A 17,300-nucleotide genomic window follows, 5' to 3' on the forward strand; every position below is an offset into this window, starting at 1 on the left:
GGCTAGTCCCAGACCTTGATGTTGCAGGCAGCCATTACTGCTGCCGAGACACTCATTTTCAGGGAAAGTTCATGCTGGGGTCTTCTTAAAGGTCCCTTCTACTGCCTCAGAATTTTTTTGTGGGAGACTGTAGTCTATGTAGTGCTCGGAGCTCTACTTGTAAGGAGATAAAAAAAAACAAACTGGCTAATATAAGTGTAGGTGTTTTCTAATTCTTCCCAGATATTGTAAAATGTATTTGCAGTGCCTCCTGATTTGTTGCTTGGTGAAATCTATGGTGTTGCTAAGCTTGAGGCCTGATGCCGAGCTACCTTTGGTCTGGTCTACACTAGGAATTTATTATATAGCTACGTCTTTCAAGGGTGTGAAAAATCCAACCCTTTGAGAGATGCAGTTATACCACCAACCTAACCCTTGGTGTAGACCAGCTCTAGATTGATGGAAGAATTCTTCTGTTGACCTAGATACCTTCTTGGGGATTCTTGGGAATTCCACTTAGCGAATGAAGAAATGAAAGAAGACTTCCTGGAATCAATGGAAATTAGGATACCTGATGTTAGTAATTGATTCCTCTAGTTAAAATGCTGAATGAAGGATATCATGCACATACAAAGGCCTTTATTAGGCTTAAGCATGCATTAATGTCCCCGCCCCCCCTTTCACAAATAAATATGAGGATCCAAATTCCTGGAAACTTTTTTCTCTTTAGAAACTGTTTTTCAAGCCCAAATCTCTCCCGTTAAGAGACAGAGGAACCGTTAATATTTTGCCATTAGGCATAATTTAAACCTTTCCCATGTTGTATTTACTAGTCTTTTTTGTCTACCCAAGACTTTCAGTATTATCCACTATAGCGACCACTGGTACAGCTCTGCTCATGGTGGGAGTTCTAGCTGCAGACAAGATGCAAGCTAGTGCTGGTGGTTTAGCCACTGTTGTCCAGACCTGCTAAGACCATTAAAATGCTGTCAGCTTGTTTCCACTACTGTTTTTTTTGTTTTTGTTTTTTTTTTGCCTGCCCAATAGCTGCTACTGCTGGTGGAGCTGCATTGGTGAAAGTTTTTCCCCAGCGCCGTTGAGGAGGAGTCTAGGATGTGGAAAAGCCGTGAGTGCTTGTACTTCAATTGAAATGGTGTCTTGAAAGTTTAGAAACCTTCCATGAAAGGTTAAATTGCTTAGTCAGGACTTGAATAACTTACCCAAAGCCTGTTAACCAGGAACTAAGCCTAACATACGTAGGTGCTCCAGATCATGCCCTTTTCTGCCTGGTCTTCTGCTGGTTGTGTCCTTTGCTGCTTGGTCATGAAGACCATGGCTGAACTTTGACCCCCTAGTTAATGTTGCCCCAGCACTAAACACATGGAATCAATGAATGCTGTCTGCTTCCCAAATATAAAAAATGATGTATCGGGTGGATTCCCTGTCCCCTAGCTCAGTGCACACAGGGGTTTACAGGAATCATCCCGCCTTTTATGGGAAAGGAGAAGAGAGGGCAATGTGTTGGAGGGTATTTCTCCTCAGATAGGAGGAGCCTTGTCTGAGTTGAGGGGGAAATCTTGCACTATACCTAACAAATGTTGCCTGGTTTTAGCCACTGCTGTTAGTCTGTCACTTTTAGGAATAATAATTGCCTAAAACTGTAGTCTAAAACCTCAGAAAATGTGCTCCCATGGTGCCTGTGTGACAGATGTCATTTCTCAGCACTATTTGACCACCAGCAGGTGGTTGAAATAGGCATTTAATTAAAATGGGCCACTTCTAAATGATTCCATAAAGCAAATGCAGCTGCTTTTGAGCCCCATAGTTTCTCTCTCAAGGTGAATGACAGAGGCCAAGAATGTAAAAGAACATAAGAACAGCCATACTGGGTCAGACCAAAGGTCCATCTAGCCCAGTGTCCTGTTTTCCAACGGTAGCCAATGCCAGGTGCCCCAGAGGGAAAGAACAGGTAATCATCCCTGCTCATCCTGCCTAATAGCCATTATCCTATCCTCCAGGAATTTTATCTAGTTCTTTTTTGAACCCTGTTATAGTCTTGGCCTTCACAACATCCTCTGGCAAAGAGTTCCACAGGTTGACTGTACATTGTGTGACGAAATACTTCCTTTTGTTTGTTTTAAACCTGCTGTTTATTAATTTAATTTGATGCCCCCTAGTTCTTGTGGTATGAGTAGGAGTAAATAACACTTCCTTTATTTACTTTCACCACAAAAAAGTACGTGGGTTGGAATAGATGTGCAACGAAAATTGTTATATGCATGGAGTGCTTAGCAATATGCATATTGATGTTCCTGTGCTGCCTGAAGCCAGCAGTGCAACATAGTGACCTTAAAAAGAAAACTAGATCCTGCCGGACACCAAGATTATATGTACAGTAGAACCTCAAAGATATCAACACCAGAGCTAGGGACTTACCGGTCAACCAGACACCATGTGGAACAGGAAGTAAGCAATCAGGTAGCAGGGAGACAACACACAAGTAGTGTATTGTCTCAGGAATTTGCCTGGGGCTAAGGGCTTCAGCCAAGTGGGGGAAGCTGGGGTTGCAGCTGCAGGATGGGGGTGGGTCGGGGCTCTGGGGTTGGGTGTGTATGGCTTGGGGTTTCTGACCCACTGGAGCATTGGGACGCAGGCCTTTAGCCTGGGGGGAGCGCTGGGGCTCCTGGCTTTGTTCCCAGCTTCAGCCCCACAGGGGGTGCTGGGACTCGGAGTTTTAGCCCCATAGCTCTGTTCCTGACTTTAGCCCCCCTGGGGGGCGCCAGGGCTTTCTCTACAAGGAGAGCGCTGGTTTCAGCCCTGGCATAACTCCCTCCCCTGGCTGAAACCAGGAGCAGAGCTGTGGGGAGTCCCGGCGCCAGCTGTGGGGCAGAAACCAGGAACGGAGCTGCGGGGCCGAAGACCCGAGCCCAGCAACACAGCAAGGCTGAAACTGAGAGCAGAGCCATAGGGCTGACACCCAGAACCCCAGCGGCCCTGCAGGGCCAAAGTCCTAGCCCCCTGCCGAAGCCCTGGCACCCTGAGGGTCAGAAGTTCAGATTTCACCCCCACCCTCACCTGGAGCCCTAATCCCCCTCACCCTACGGCTGCAGCCGCCAACCCTCCCCCTCCTCACCAAGGCTGGAGTCCGTAATGTCTTGTTCAGAGTTACAGAACTTTTCAGTTACAAGCAACCTCCATTCATAAGGTGTGTCTAACTCTGTTCTGCTGTAGTTACATGCAGATTTTTAGCATAGGGAATAACATGCGTTCGGTATTATAGATACAAAAGAAATGGATTGTGCATTTTAAAAAACTTCTTGGGAGAGTGCTAACCTAAAGTAGTAGTGTGTTCTTAGAAATCAGTACCCTGTGTTGAAGTTGCTGAGGTAGGTAGCAATGATTGATGACACATATATAGTGTACTCAGCTACTTTGTTTTTATGTCAGTGGACCAGGTGGGCCAGGAACAGCTAGTGACCAATAATGTTTGAACAGTTCAACATAAAGAACAAAAAGTTCAGAGGTGTGCTGTAAAAGCTGAAGTGTATAAATAGGAAAGGTAGCTGCTGTGTTCTTGGTGCACACAAGTAATATCTTCTCTCTTATTGCCTTTCTCTGTGTGGCTTTTTTTCCACTTGTAGGCTGCAATATGAATAACGGTTGTGTAAAAAGCATAGCTAGTTTTGGGAAAGCATCAAGGAATATCCATTTCCATTAATTCAGTCTAGAGTATAATCATTAATTGGTGCCTAGGTAGCACAGTACAGTAGTTGAAAGTAAAAAGTTGCTTGGAGACTTGAGTTCTAATGTGACTCATTTCTGGAAAGCATATGAAATGTGTCTCGACATAGTACCTAGTGAATATTCTCCATGCTATGGGCATGAGCAGCTGAGTAATTCTTTATGCAGGTTGGAGGGTATGTGCACATGTGCAAAAAACCCTTTTATGCTCCTGTGATCATGGGCCTTCTGGGTTCTGAACCAGGCCTATGGGGTGCACCAAATTATGCTGTCTTCCAAGGTCTGTTTTGCAGCTGATAATTGTTGTGGTGCTAGTATGGTTCAGCTACATCAAGCTTCTCCAGTTGCCTCTCCTGTGCTGGGAGAGGTGTAGGGAAAATGCTTCTTTAGCTGACTTAGTGTGCTTTAGAGCTCTGAGTATGGCAGAGTAGATTGAAGTCACCCCAGTGCGGCTGAGAACTGGGGCTGCAACACTTAGTACCATGGTATAAGTGCGTGTGCAGTGCTGAATAATCATCCACTGTGTGAATACTGAAGCTTCAGTGACTTGAATGTAACCTGTTTTGGTATGGGTTATTGATGCTCAAAAACTAAGTGGTTCAGGCACTCATACACTATGTAATACTTACACTTTTGAGGTTTGATGCTAATACTCTTGATGGAATTGTCGTAATAGTTTTTATCCTATTGGAATATTCCATCATTCTTACCCACCAATCAACTTTTTTTTTTCTAGCACTGAGAGCATTGCAAACCAAACTTTTAGAAAAATAAAAGGATATCCAAACTTTTTGGAATATATAACCAGGAGTAACAGGACATAAGATGCTCAAATTAAGAGAGAAGTCAGTGGAGTTGGTTACGATGCTATCTTTCCCTCAAATGCTTAGTTTTCACCCCAGCTGACAGTCTTGTCAAATAGAGACCTATCTCCTCAGCAGATGCAGTTAACTTTCAGCCCAGCACGCACTTTTGTTGCCTAGTCTTAACTGACTGACTCTTGAGGTTCCTATTTTTCTTCCCTGCAACACAGCCCTTGCAGCTTCCCCGTAGAGTGGATTGAGTACAGGTCTCTTCCTCCTGTCTGTTCCTCTGTGCTTGCAGGAGTTTTGCTGTAGTTTCCCCTCTCTCTGCTTTGAGACTAATCTGTAAGTAGTACCGTTGCTGCTCAGCAGTCATCTTGCAGGGCTTGCTACCTTCAGCTCTTCAGGCCTGTGTCTGTTCTTTTTCCCCAAGTTGTAAGGGAGTCTTTGCCAACCATTCTCCTCTTGTCGAACTTGGAGTACAACCCTGCCCCTCCCCCCCCCCCCCTTTTTTTTTTTTTTGGTTCAATAGAGATGTCTATTACTTTCTCCTCAGATTTGAGTTTTCCCTGTTTTTGATTGCCTCATTTTTCACGCCACATAGCAGAGAGAACTGTGCCCTCTGACTTGCCTGCACAGCACACTATACTGGTAGTTTCTCACTTCTGACAGCACTGTGGATTCCATGGAGACCTATCAAGGCTCCTTAACTTCTGGTGCCCTTTCAGTAGCTCTGAGGCTGCAGTAGCAGGAAAGCAGGCTGCCCAGTCAGACTTGCATGCTTGCTCCCTCCCACATAGTTTTTTCTGAGAGACTGCTTGTTCCTGCTCTTCTTGGTTCTGAATTTAATCAAACTTTTAAGCTCCCCACTTCTTCAGTCCCCCTGCCTGGGTCTTGCTTGTAGGAGAATTCTTTGGTCCCGCAGAAAGAGCATTGCAGGTAGAGTGTGTAAATTTTCCTAAACTGGAGTTTGTCAGTGAGTCACATATATGGAATACCTGACTTCTCAAATCTCTGGCTGCTGGCCACCCTCAGTTTGAAGGTGATGAATCTGTAGTCTGAGTCCAAGGTGGGTATTTCTGAGAGAGACCTTAAATGCAGCAATGTGGCCTTTAGAATCTTGGGTTATGTATTGTAGGAATGACGGGTGATTGTCAGACGCTTTTCCAAAGCCCTTACCTGTGGCCTGTACATGTTTGAGACTTCTAACATTGTGGTCCATACTGATTCTATGGCCACACCTGTTGCTGTTACTAGGAAAGTGAACGTTCCCTCATTTTGGGTTTTTGACCTCTCGTGGTCCTCTTTTTGGTGTTTGTTATAGGGCTTTACCATTGAGGATTCCCCCCTGGATTCTGTGCTTGTAGAACTAAGATCTGTCTACTGTTTACCGCCACTGTTAAGTATGTGTAAAAGAGCCACTAAACTTTACATGCAACACATTCTGCCCTTCAGAAGGTATAAGACTGCTTCTAAGCCTCAGAGAAAGGGTCTTCAGTTTTCAAAGCCGGTATAGTCACTTGGTTTAAAGGCATGTGCTAATCTAACTTGCAAACAGGTAAGCAAGTCTTCACCTTGCTGTGTGCCCACTGACTGGAACTTGTGGCCTTCTCTTCTGCTTTGATCATCTAACACCAGATGGGTGTCCGTTTCTCTGAAGCGGCTGACTTTGGTTAGCTTTCAAAGCTATTCTTGGTAAGCCCACCCCTTGTATTTTAAGGGTAGTGCTGCCACAGCCACTAGGCCCTTTGTATTCTATTTCAGGATGTTACAGGAAGAGGAGCTGTAAGATTACTTACTGGTACTTGATTTTTTTCTTAAGAGATGTTGGGATTTATTTGAAATAAATCAATATGTACTGTTTGTGATTACAAGGTCACGTGTCAGGAATAATATAGGTCTGAATCATAATCCTAACTTAGCAAACTATTAGTTCATAATCTTTAATTGCTCTTGGCACTTAGCGCAATTGTTTAGGTTTCTTCAGTCAAACTTCAGATGGTGGCTTCAGTACATGTATAATATTGGTATTCGTATTCTGGTTTTATTTGACTAAGCACATTATTTCGTGATACGCAAACTACAGCAAAAGCACTTACTGGATATGTTTTTTTCAGTTATAATTATCTCTGGGGCAATTGCAGTAATATACAGTAAATAAATATAAAGTAGATGTTGTTTTTATCCTTAAGGTGCACACAGCCTTGTTAAGATTGACAGACACCTACAGTTTTAACAGTTGAGACACCTTTGATATTGTATAAAAGGTTTCAGGGGAAAAATTCAAAGTTAACGTCATTGTGAGTGGGCAAATAGGAGCAGAACTCTTCACAGCATATGTTTTGAAACAAAGGATGGTTTAAGGATGGTGAGAAAATAGCACGTTTGCCCTTCTCTAGTCTGACATGAGGATAGTTCTATAATGATTGGCATTAGTTAGTAAAGTGTAGAAATTGCCTTGTTAGAGAAGATAGTATTCATATGGTGTGATATCTTAACCATTGTGTCCTCAAACAAGTCTTAAGATGTTACTGATAACATTTGTCATGACATAGAACATGTCATATTGTATTATGCTGTTGCAAATAGTATCTGCTTTGATATTACTGGTCTTTCACTATCACACTAAAATTATTTAATAGATCCAGCTGTACCGTACTGATATTTTGAAAACTCTCCAATTGCTATTGCTCTGCTGCATTCTTTATGTAGATATTTAAGTTATATGATAAATTTCCTTTGTCTTATCTGACTAGTACATCTGTAATTGCTGTTAGTGGGTGCTGCAATGTAACGCTGAAGATTCTAATTACAAAGGAGAAAAGTCTAATTTGAATAATTTCAATACAGAAGATACAATCATAGAATATCAGGGTTGGAAGGGACCTCAGGAGATCATCTTGTCCAACCCCCTGCTCAAAGCAGGACTAATCCTCAATTTTTGCCCCAGATCGCTAAATGGCCCCCTCAAGGATTGAGCTCACAACCCTGGGTTTAGCAGGCCAGTGCTCAAACCACTGAGCTATTCCTCCACCCACAAGCTAAGAAGCTACCATGTTAGTCTTCAGTGGTAGCCGCGTTAGTCTGTATCAGCAAAAAAAAAAACGAGGAGTCCTAAATAAATTTGTTAGTCTCTAAGGTGCCACAAGGACTCAATTTTTTTTCCCCCATGTTATAGTCTGAGGCAGAGTATGACTGACCATGTGAAATGTGTTTGTGTAGGAAAGCATTGTGTATGGAAAGGGTTGTGTAGGATTAAAACTTTTATCTCAACTGTTCCAGAGGGATTGCCTCTGGGAATGAAGTTTTTTCTTGTTTCCTTAGGGCCTTTTCCAAGGACTAGAGAAATCAAAACAACCATTGGCTTCTGTGGTCTTTGGATCAAGCCCTTAATCCTTTGCACCTTTACTAAAAATTGAGAAAATCTGTTGCTTATGATGACTTCTGTCATGGGGACACCTCTATATTTAGAATTGGAGTAAAACAGTGGTGCCCAAACTTTTACTTTCCCACCCCTCCTTACCAGTAATGGAATCTGTTTGTGGCACCCCCCCCGCCCCCATTACTGCACAGCCAAGGCTTCCTCAGCAGAGGAGGATGGACTGAAGGTGGAACTGGGGATGGAGGTGGAGCTGGCCTGGGGGCAGAAAGGGAATGAGGGCAGAGCGGGGCTGGCACTGTGGCTATGGGCGGGGGAGGGGCCAGAGCTGTGGCCAGGTGGTGCTCCCTCTCCGCCTGTTGTGGGGACTGGTCCGAGCCTCTCCGCGCACCCAACAATGTTCCTCCCGACAGGTGCACACCCCACAGTTTGGGGACCACTTGAGTAAAAGTGTTATGCCTTTTCACAAAGGCCACTGTACAGTGTCAGATGGCAATAACTTAGCCAAAAGTGGCCTAGCAGTGAAAGGTTCCATATCCTGTTATCAGTTGCTGGAGATGTCTAGTCTTTCTTCCTTCTTTAGCAACTGTCTTCCACAAAGCTTGGTGGTTATACAAGGCTGTGACACAAGTTGTCTTTAACTCTTGTATGGTTTAAGGCCTTACGTTGGGCACAGAAGTAAATTTGAAACCGTTGCAGTCTGTAGCAGACAGGTGTAATATGCACCATACATGCTACACTGAATAGTCAGATGGCTGCGTTCTGTACTAATTGAAGTTTGTAAAATGATATTGTTTAACCCTGAGCGTAGAGCATGTTGTAATCATCCCATCTTTTAGCATCAAAGGCATGGACATCAGACAAGGTCCCAATCTGAAATGAGGTCACTACTGCTATATGGGCATCCTGAAGCAACCCAGTTTTCTTTGTTTTAAGTCTGTCTTGGTGCTTTACCCATAAATTAAGTTTTTGTCTGTAGCTATTTAAACTCTCTCTTTAAAAAAAATAGAGGTTTGTAAAGAGAAGTGCTGTCATAATCTTAACTACTGGTTAGTTCAAATGTGTAGCTATAACTAATGCAGTGACACAGCTGTAGTGTGGGTAGAGGGAAGGAAGAGATACGCAGATTGTCAAAACATACTCACATGTTAAAACAGCATAGGATTCTTGGATACTAATTAACTCAGTTCAGTATAGAAAACTTTGTCTGCTTTCCTGGCCACAAAATGTGTACAAGCATATCTGGAAAACTGTCTTACTGCGTACAACCTTCTCCTGTCAATATATGAACCTATACCCATTGTTGGCTAGTTGGCTGACCAGGGAGAAAAGTGGTCTGGGGAAAGTGGGGGGGGGGGGGGGGGGGGGGGGGGGAGGAAATACTCTAGAACTGTAAAAAGTGCGCTGAAAATCTAGTTATAGAAGGAGAACAGTGATGAGGAAAAATACTAGGCTTCTGAAATGAAATTTAGTTATTGGAGAACATCTGATAACAGTCCTATCATAATGCTCCTGGAAACAAGCACTTATTTCCTTTTTCCCTTAGGGACCATAGGTCAGCTGGTGATAGTCTGAGTGCAGTGAACTCGTGCCAGTCTCTCTCCCTGCCTTTGGTACACCTCCTGAACCAGGGGCTAGGGAGGCAGAGTAGATCATCTCTGTGCATTTCAGGGGCTCCCCATGTTGGAGGTATCCACTTGTGGATTGCTTTCTGCTCTTTGTGGCACACAGTGGTTGAAAAGATCAGATACTGCTGCCTTAGAATCTTTGGATACTACAACTTACTTTTTGACTAAAGAAGCCTTTCTTGTGGCAGTCACTTTTTTTCAGACCAATCAGAGATCTGAATACTCTAAATCAATCAAAAAACCTTCTTAAAATTCCATCCTGACAAATTGGCACTATGGACAACTCTAGAGTTTCTTTTCAAAGGTGTTTCTCCTTACTATTGGAATCAGGATATGATTCATAGGATCATTCTCTCCTCATCCTCTGGAAATAAGATTGCATCACTTAGGGCTCGTCTATAAGGCAAACTATTGCATGGCAAGCCAAAGTATGATTTTACAGCACTCTAGCTTGCCATGCACTAACTTACCCTGTGGACCCTACTACAGTGCACTAAAAATTCCCTAGTGCACTTTGACATATTGCTCTTTGAAATGGTAGTATGCCATGGTGCACTAGGGAATTTTTAGTGCACGGTAGCAGGGTCCACACAGTGAGTTATGCACGGCAAACTTGATTGTTGTAGGTTTGCACCCTGGCTTGCTGTGAGTTAACTCAACATGTAGGCAAGTGCTTATATGTCTGTGGAACTATCAAATCCTACCTATACATTACTGTTTTCTTCAAGAAGTCAGATGTCTTGTTCGTGTCTTACGTTGTCAGGAGCAAAGGTTTAGAGACTTTAGATGCAACAATTGGTGGATTCTGTTATTGAGTCCTATGGGAAGGCTGAGGATATTCTCCTCCCGAGTTTGAGAGCACATTGCATAAGATTCCTTTTTAGTGCTTGGACAAAAAGGAATATTGTTCTACTATCCGGACTGCTTTTTAATGCTTAAATTGCCTATTCTAGGCTAATGGATTGACTATGAATGAGAGTAGATAATACTTCCTTACCTATATATGTCTTCTCATGGCAGGAAATCCATTGTTCCTTGCCCTTGTAAATATGTTAGAAAAATTCCAACATTTAGTTTTTATAAGGCGGTCTGTTGGATCTTTGATGCATTTACCAGGCTTTAGATAGGGGGAGCTGTTTGGTGCCGAGACTTCCCATCAGTGAGCTGCCTCAGTGTAGATGACCATGGTCTACCCAACTGTTCATACCAACCTAAAGGATTTCCTATTGTATGAGAGAGTGTTGCATGCTGTGCTATTATAAGGGCCTGCTTTCTAACCCACAGATGCTTCTCATAGACAACCCCCTATTAACAACACACTTTCTAATTTAGGGCAAATAATGTTTCTGTACTTTAGTGGCTTGCTTTTTGGCTTCATATTGTGTTTTGAGAAAGCTGTGGTTCTTAAAGCAAATTGATCCTTTTTAAAAGGCAAATGATACCAAAGAGTGAAGTAATTCAGTAAGAATCTTTTTCATGAACAAAATACCACTTGATAGGTCTGCCATCCCCAGCTAAGGCAAAGCACAACCCCAAGTTCCTGCTGTCTAAAAGGTGAAACTGGAAGAGTTGTAGCACAGTCTACCTCCTAATCTACACAGACACAGGAGAACTCATCTACACTTCAGCTCTGTTTGCTCTGTTACTGAAACAAGTGTTTGCTGTGCTTCCTATTGCTATAACAATGTTGCAGAACAAGAAACTGACATCATTGGGAAGGAATGTTTGTTTCCTTTTAAAACAAATTTAATATTTAATAAGAATCTTAATTTAAACTTCTAGTGCCCTCCAATAAAACCCTACATTGTGTGTGTGTGTATACAACCTTGAGGAGAGAGAGAAAATATATATAAACTACTTCGTCAAATCTGGAAATAACATAGCTAAATTCAAGTTAGAACAGATTGTTAACTACTTACGCTAAACAATCTGTTCCACCTTGTATTTTGCTGTGACACTCTGCGTACATTTCCCAGACCTGAAGAAGAGCTCTATGTAAACTCAAAAGCTTCTCTTACCAATAGAGGTTTGTCAAATAAGAGATACTACCTCACCCACTTTCTCTCTCTAATATCCTGAGACTAACATGGCTACCGGAATACCGCTTACTGGAAGTAGCATGGCCTGTGCCTACCATCACCCTGCTCACTCTGGTTGTAGTTCGTACTACTGTCTAGACTCAACCTACATGTTAGCTCCTGGGGGGGAAGGGAGCTAAGTATAGATGTTTGTATCGGGTATAGCACAATGGAATTCTGATTGGGATCTTGGGTCACTATCACACTTCCAATAAATAGATAGTTATACCAGACTGGCTGTCTGAGCTATCCAAATCACCCAAAACAACTATGTAGTATCTGGTTGGGAAAAATGAAAAAAGTAATGTTGTATGAACAGCCTGTGTGTGACTGGTTCTCCACTCACCAATAAGATGGTGCTTCCTTGTGGCCGTTCTGGGGAATAACTCTCCAGGTCAATGCCTTTTCCCACAATTGCATGCTCTCTCTCTACCTCCTCTTGCTCCATGAGCTGCTACTGCCTCTCCATGACTGGGCCCTTCAGCCAGGTCAACAAATGGTTTCCCCTTCGGGGGTTGGAAAGTCTCTTCCCATAAACAGACTCAGGCAGTCTGCCTAATTACTGACTCGCAGTGCCACTCTCTCAGTGGTCTGCCCTCTACTCTGCGTTCTGGCTCAGGGACCCTCTAGCTAGCAGTCAAGGTCAGTTCCCTTCTACACTGCAGATGAAACTAAACTGGGAGGAGTGGTAGATACGCTGGAGGGTAGGGATAGGATACAGAGGGACCTAGACAAATTAGAGGACTGGGCCAAAAGAAATCTGATGAGGTTCAACAAGGACAAATGCAGAGTCCTGCACTTAGGACGGAAGAATCCCCTATGCACCGCTACAGACTAGGGACCGAATGGCTCGGCAGCAGTTCTGCAGAAAAGGACCGAGGGGTTACAGTGGACAAGAAGCTGGATATGAGTCAACAGTGTGCTCTTGTTGCCAAGAAGGCCAATGGCATTTTGGGATGTAGAAGTAGGAGCATTGCCAGCAGATCGAGGGACGTGATCGTTCCCCTCTATTCAACACTGGTGAGGCCTCATCTGGAGTACTGTGTCCCGTTTTGGACCCCACACTACAAGAAGGATGTGAAAAAATTGGAAAGCGTCCAGGGGAGGGCAACAAAAATGATTAGGGGACTGGAACACATGACTTATGAGGAGAGGCTGAGAGAACTGGGATTGTTTAGTCTGCGGAAGAGAAGAATGAGGGGGGATTTGATAGCTGCTTTCAACTACCTGAAAGGTGGATCCAAAGAGGATGGATCTAGACTGTTCTCAATGGTAGCAGATGACAGAAGGAGTAATGGTCTCAAGTTGCAGTGGGGGAGGTTTAGGTTGGATATTAGGAAAAAACTTTTTCACTAGGAGGGTGGTGAAGCAGTGGAATGCGTTACCTAGGGAGGTGGTGGAATCTCCTTCCTTTGAGGTTTTTAAGGTCAGGCTTGACAAAGCCCTGGCTGGGATGATTTAGTTGGGATTGGTCCTGCTTTGAGCAGGGGTTGGACTAGCTGACCTCCTGAGGTCCCTTCTAACCTGATATGCTGTGATTTTATGATATACCTTACTGTCTTTCCCTAAGCCCTGTCCTATCTCCCTGGCTCTCCCAGTCCAAATGCACCTCCCTTCTCCCTGGGAGTGACTGCAGACTTTCCCAGCAGTCCCCCTTCTGCCCCCAATTTCCTGCCTCTGTAGCCCTAATCCAGCTTGTTCCTTCTCGGCTGGGCCCCTTCACTTAGTCAGGGGCTTACCTGACCACCTGATTTCCCTCAGCTGTGACCTATTGGGTTAATTAGCCCCATCTCAGTCTGCATTGACCCTTTCAGAGTAAGTGTGGGGTGAATATCCCATGACAGTGTCCCAAGAGAAGTTTTTTTTAATCCGTAAAACTTCTGTTGGATGTGAAGATTTCCACAAGAATGTGTAACTGGGTAGGGGCACTCATGAAGAAAACAAAACTATAATGGACCCAAAACAAGATAAAGCTGGTCTTCACCTGAGGTGAAAAAGTAACATCTCAAGATCACAACTAGAGTTCATAAGGAGATGGTCACAATAATGATGCAAAACAATTGTGACTGGGATGGTAATGTTCTATAATTGTGTGGAAAACTGGGTGACTGTATTTTGGTACATGTAGCTAACAATGTCAATGACTGCATGAGTTATTGATAATTTTCTTTGTATAGAGCTCGTAACCTCGATCAACTGACTTCTCCATTTGGAAGCCTGAAGTGACCGTGTCACAGAAAAAATAAATATAATTTAACTAGATTAAAAAATGAATGAATTGATGAATATATCTTAAAGGTCAAATCTTATTTTTCCTACACTCAGTTCCCCATAATTAATGCACTAAACTTCAAGGTTCTAATTAGCAGGATCATGGAAATTGTCACCAGCATTTCTTGTGTTAAATGGATCCCATTCAGCTAATATCTTCAAAATAAAAGATACAAAGACTAGATTGGCAGGTAAAGATGTAATTTATCAAGTAACAAGGCCGTTTGTTAGTGTGACCTGCTGTAGAATTGTGTTGGACGTATCCTCTTAGAAATAGCCTGAAGCAGGTGTTCATCTAGTCCTCTAATATCTTCCTGTTTCAAAGATGTTTGAAAACAAGGGAGGTACCAGAGGAATTGGGGGCAGAATGGGGGTGTGTTCTGACTCAAAGGAGTGTGATCCTAGCAATTGTGGGTCCAGTAAATCAGACTGGGGGCGGGAGTGGGTATTCTGTTAGCACTTGAGTATGCAGCTTGTACATGCACTTAGAATATAGGAAAGGAGTATTTTAGAAATCGAAGTAACTTCTCTTCCTAGGTAAACATAGAATAACTATTTAGACTCTCTAAACATGTAGAGGATGATTAAATTGTGAACAAAACAAGCTGCACTTCTTTACAAAGAAACTTTGTTGGAAAAACTTGATTGCATTTTGATGTGTACAGTATTAGACAGTGAAAGGAACATGGTATATGCAATATCTTCTAAGAAAGCATTTGATATGTTTTGTGAGACACTTGCAAAACATGGACTGGCATATGAGGACTGCTATAGAGGTGCCTTTAACAAATGGGGTGGGTGGAGTAGGAATGTGTTGAAAACTGGATAAAATAATGTTAAACAGTGGCAAATTGAGGGGTGGGATTACTGGGAAGTGTCTACTGGTGTGCTGCAAAAATCTGTTTTGGTGTAGTCTTTTCTATGTCTTTATTACTCTGGAAGAGTGAGTGAACATCATTTTAAAAGGTTTGAGTGGTAGCTGTGTTAGTCTGTATCAGCAAAAACAACAAGGAGTACTTGTGGCACCTTATAGACTAACAAATTTATTTGGGCATAAGCTTTCGTGGGCTAAAACCCAATTCATCAGATGCATGGAGTGAAAATACAGTAGGAAGATTTTATATAAAATCAGTACATGAAGAGATAGGAGTTGCCTTACCCAGTGGGGGGTCGAGACAAATCAATTAAAGTGGGCTATTATCAACCAGATGAAAAATCATTTTTATATTGGTAATCAGTATGGCTCATTTCAAATAGTTAACAAGAAGGTGTGAGTAACAGTAGGGGCAAATTAGCATGGGGAAATTAGGGTTTTTGTGTGGTTTATTTTTTTTTAGTTATTGTAGTGACTCATCCACTCCCAGTCTTTATTCAGGCCTAATTTGATGGTCTCTAGTTTGCAAATTAATTCCAGTTCTGCAGTTTCTCATTGGAGTCTGTTTTTTGAAGTTTTTTTGTTGAAGAATTCCCACTTTTAAGTCTGTTATTGAGTGTCCAGGGAGGTAGAAGTGTTCTCCGACTGGTTTTTGAATGTTCTAAGTCAGCCATGTGAGTAAAAATTAAAACAATGAAGGTTTAGGTTGACCTAAGGGTTTGTCTAAACATAATCTAAACCACTTTAACAGTACAGGTATAGGTAAAATGATAAAACCTCCTTAATGTAGATAGTTATACCTATATAACTGTGTTTATATCTGGACATCTTATTCCTGCGTGGGAAGACGAATAAGCTATACCAGTATAAGGCATCTTTATACTAGTATAACTGCATCAGTATTGAGTCTTGTACTCGTACAAAATAGGCCTGCTCTTTACACAGGTATCACTATCTGATGACAGCTATCTAAAAATGCTTGAAGGGTGTAATACAAAAGAATGTCTTTGAGTGATATAATGGATTATAACTAGGATAAATAGATACATAGGATAGATAGAAATAAAATGTGAAAAGGCAAAACTCAGGCTAAATATCAGGACTAAATTCCGCGCAGCAAGATCTCCCTGTGGAAATCTTTCAAGCTGTGTGATAGAAGCACCGTCTGTGGAGCATTTTAAGATTATACTGGACGTACTTGCTAGACCACATATTTCAGGGGATAAAGTTGCATTTTGAGAGGGTATACCAGATAAGATAGGTAGTCTTCAACTGTATGACCCAGCATAAGATTGAAAACAGCTGATTATTTTTTAGCCAATTTTACTTTTCCCTTTATAGAAAACATGAGCTGTTGTTGCGTTATTCCTATTTTTCACGCCTGATGATTTTCCCCCATAACTTGGCATAGGGGAATATGGTGACCCGCCATTTAGAAATCTTTCTTTAGATTTCTGTTGAGGCAAATGAGAACAGATGGATGAAGAGCAGTTTCTCCTCATACATATGGCTGAATGTGGCTGTTGAAATATGGAAACTATTGGAAATGAAGTGGTTTCCTGCAGTACTGTTGAAATATCAGATTAATTTAAAAATAAACAAATTTTTGTTTAAAATATGTGTATTGAGAGGCTATCTTACTATGGTTCATATTTATTTGCATTTTTCCTGTACAGTACAAAACTTCTAAGTAAAGGCCACATCTACGCATTTTGAAGTCTCTCTTTTTGGGAACATATGTATGTTTACCTTTAAATGATACCTTAATTTAAAAAATTGTCCCAAAGAAACAATGTGGTGTTTATTGTATAACTTCTGCAGTTGTAAGAAACATATTTTTCTAATATAGTCTTTTTTTTATAATTACAGGTTCACATTCTGAAAACCATTTGAAGATATTCTGCCATCCTATTGGATTACTGTGTTTACAGCACAGAAATGTTATTCTGTCCTGGATTTAATATGGTGTTTATGATTTAATTCCCCTTCTCTGTATGTCTATGTATTGGTGAAGCATTGGAGCTCTGCAGGGCTGCTGTTACTTGTGTGGAAACGGATCCATTTTGAATTCCTTCCAAAGGACTAGACATTGCTAGCAATGAGCTCCCAAAGCCATCCAGGTAAGGGGAAATTTTCCTTCAATATAGGAACAAAATAATCAGAAGAGCTGGCAAAAGAAAAACAATGAGCTATATTTTCCTAATTGCAAGTGGATTTTTTTATTGTTGTATTGAAAGTACTTTCACTTTGTGCTGAATGAACAATTTTTGGGGTTACAGTAAGTTTTTATTTTCTAACTTCTCTGCATGAACATATTTTATCTGAAGATGAAACTTACAATAAAACTGGAGATTTTGATTGTATCCATATTAAATCTCACTCAAGAATGCAGAGAATTATTTTTCCCTTTTCCGTTTCTATCTGTTAAATTATGTATCATTAAACCTTTTAGCCGTTTCGCCTAGGAACTCCCTTTTGCTCACATATTTAATTCCTTTTAGAATTAAATACATTATACTGTACTCTCTGTATGTTAATGGGTTTGTA

At 41.8% G+C, this 17,300-nt stretch overlaps 1 protein-coding gene across 9 annotated transcripts in view; it reads left to right on the top strand.

Moving 5' to 3' along the window:
• The window catches only part of HDAC4 (histone deacetylase 4), a 459,989-nt gene that overhangs the window by 37,208 nt on the left and 405,481 nt on the right, over window positions 1-17,300 (top strand). For all 9 annotated transcript variants that reach the window (XM_027823219.2, XM_043525826.1, XM_043525825.1 and 6 more), the window contains one exon: window positions 16,623-16,873. In XM_027823219.2, coding sequence (XP_027679020.1) covers window positions 16,852-16,873 — 22 coding nt within the window. In that variant the 5' untranslated portion in view covers window positions 16,623-16,851. The remainder of the gene's footprint in view (window positions 1-16,622; window positions 16,874-17,300) is intronic.

Source organism: Chelonia mydas, chromosome 11 (assembly GCF_015237465.2).
Source record: "Chelonia mydas isolate rCheMyd1 chromosome 11, rCheMyd1.pri.v2, whole genome shotgun sequence".
Lineage (NCBI taxonomy): Eukaryota > Metazoa > Chordata > Testudines > Cheloniidae > Chelonia > Chelonia mydas.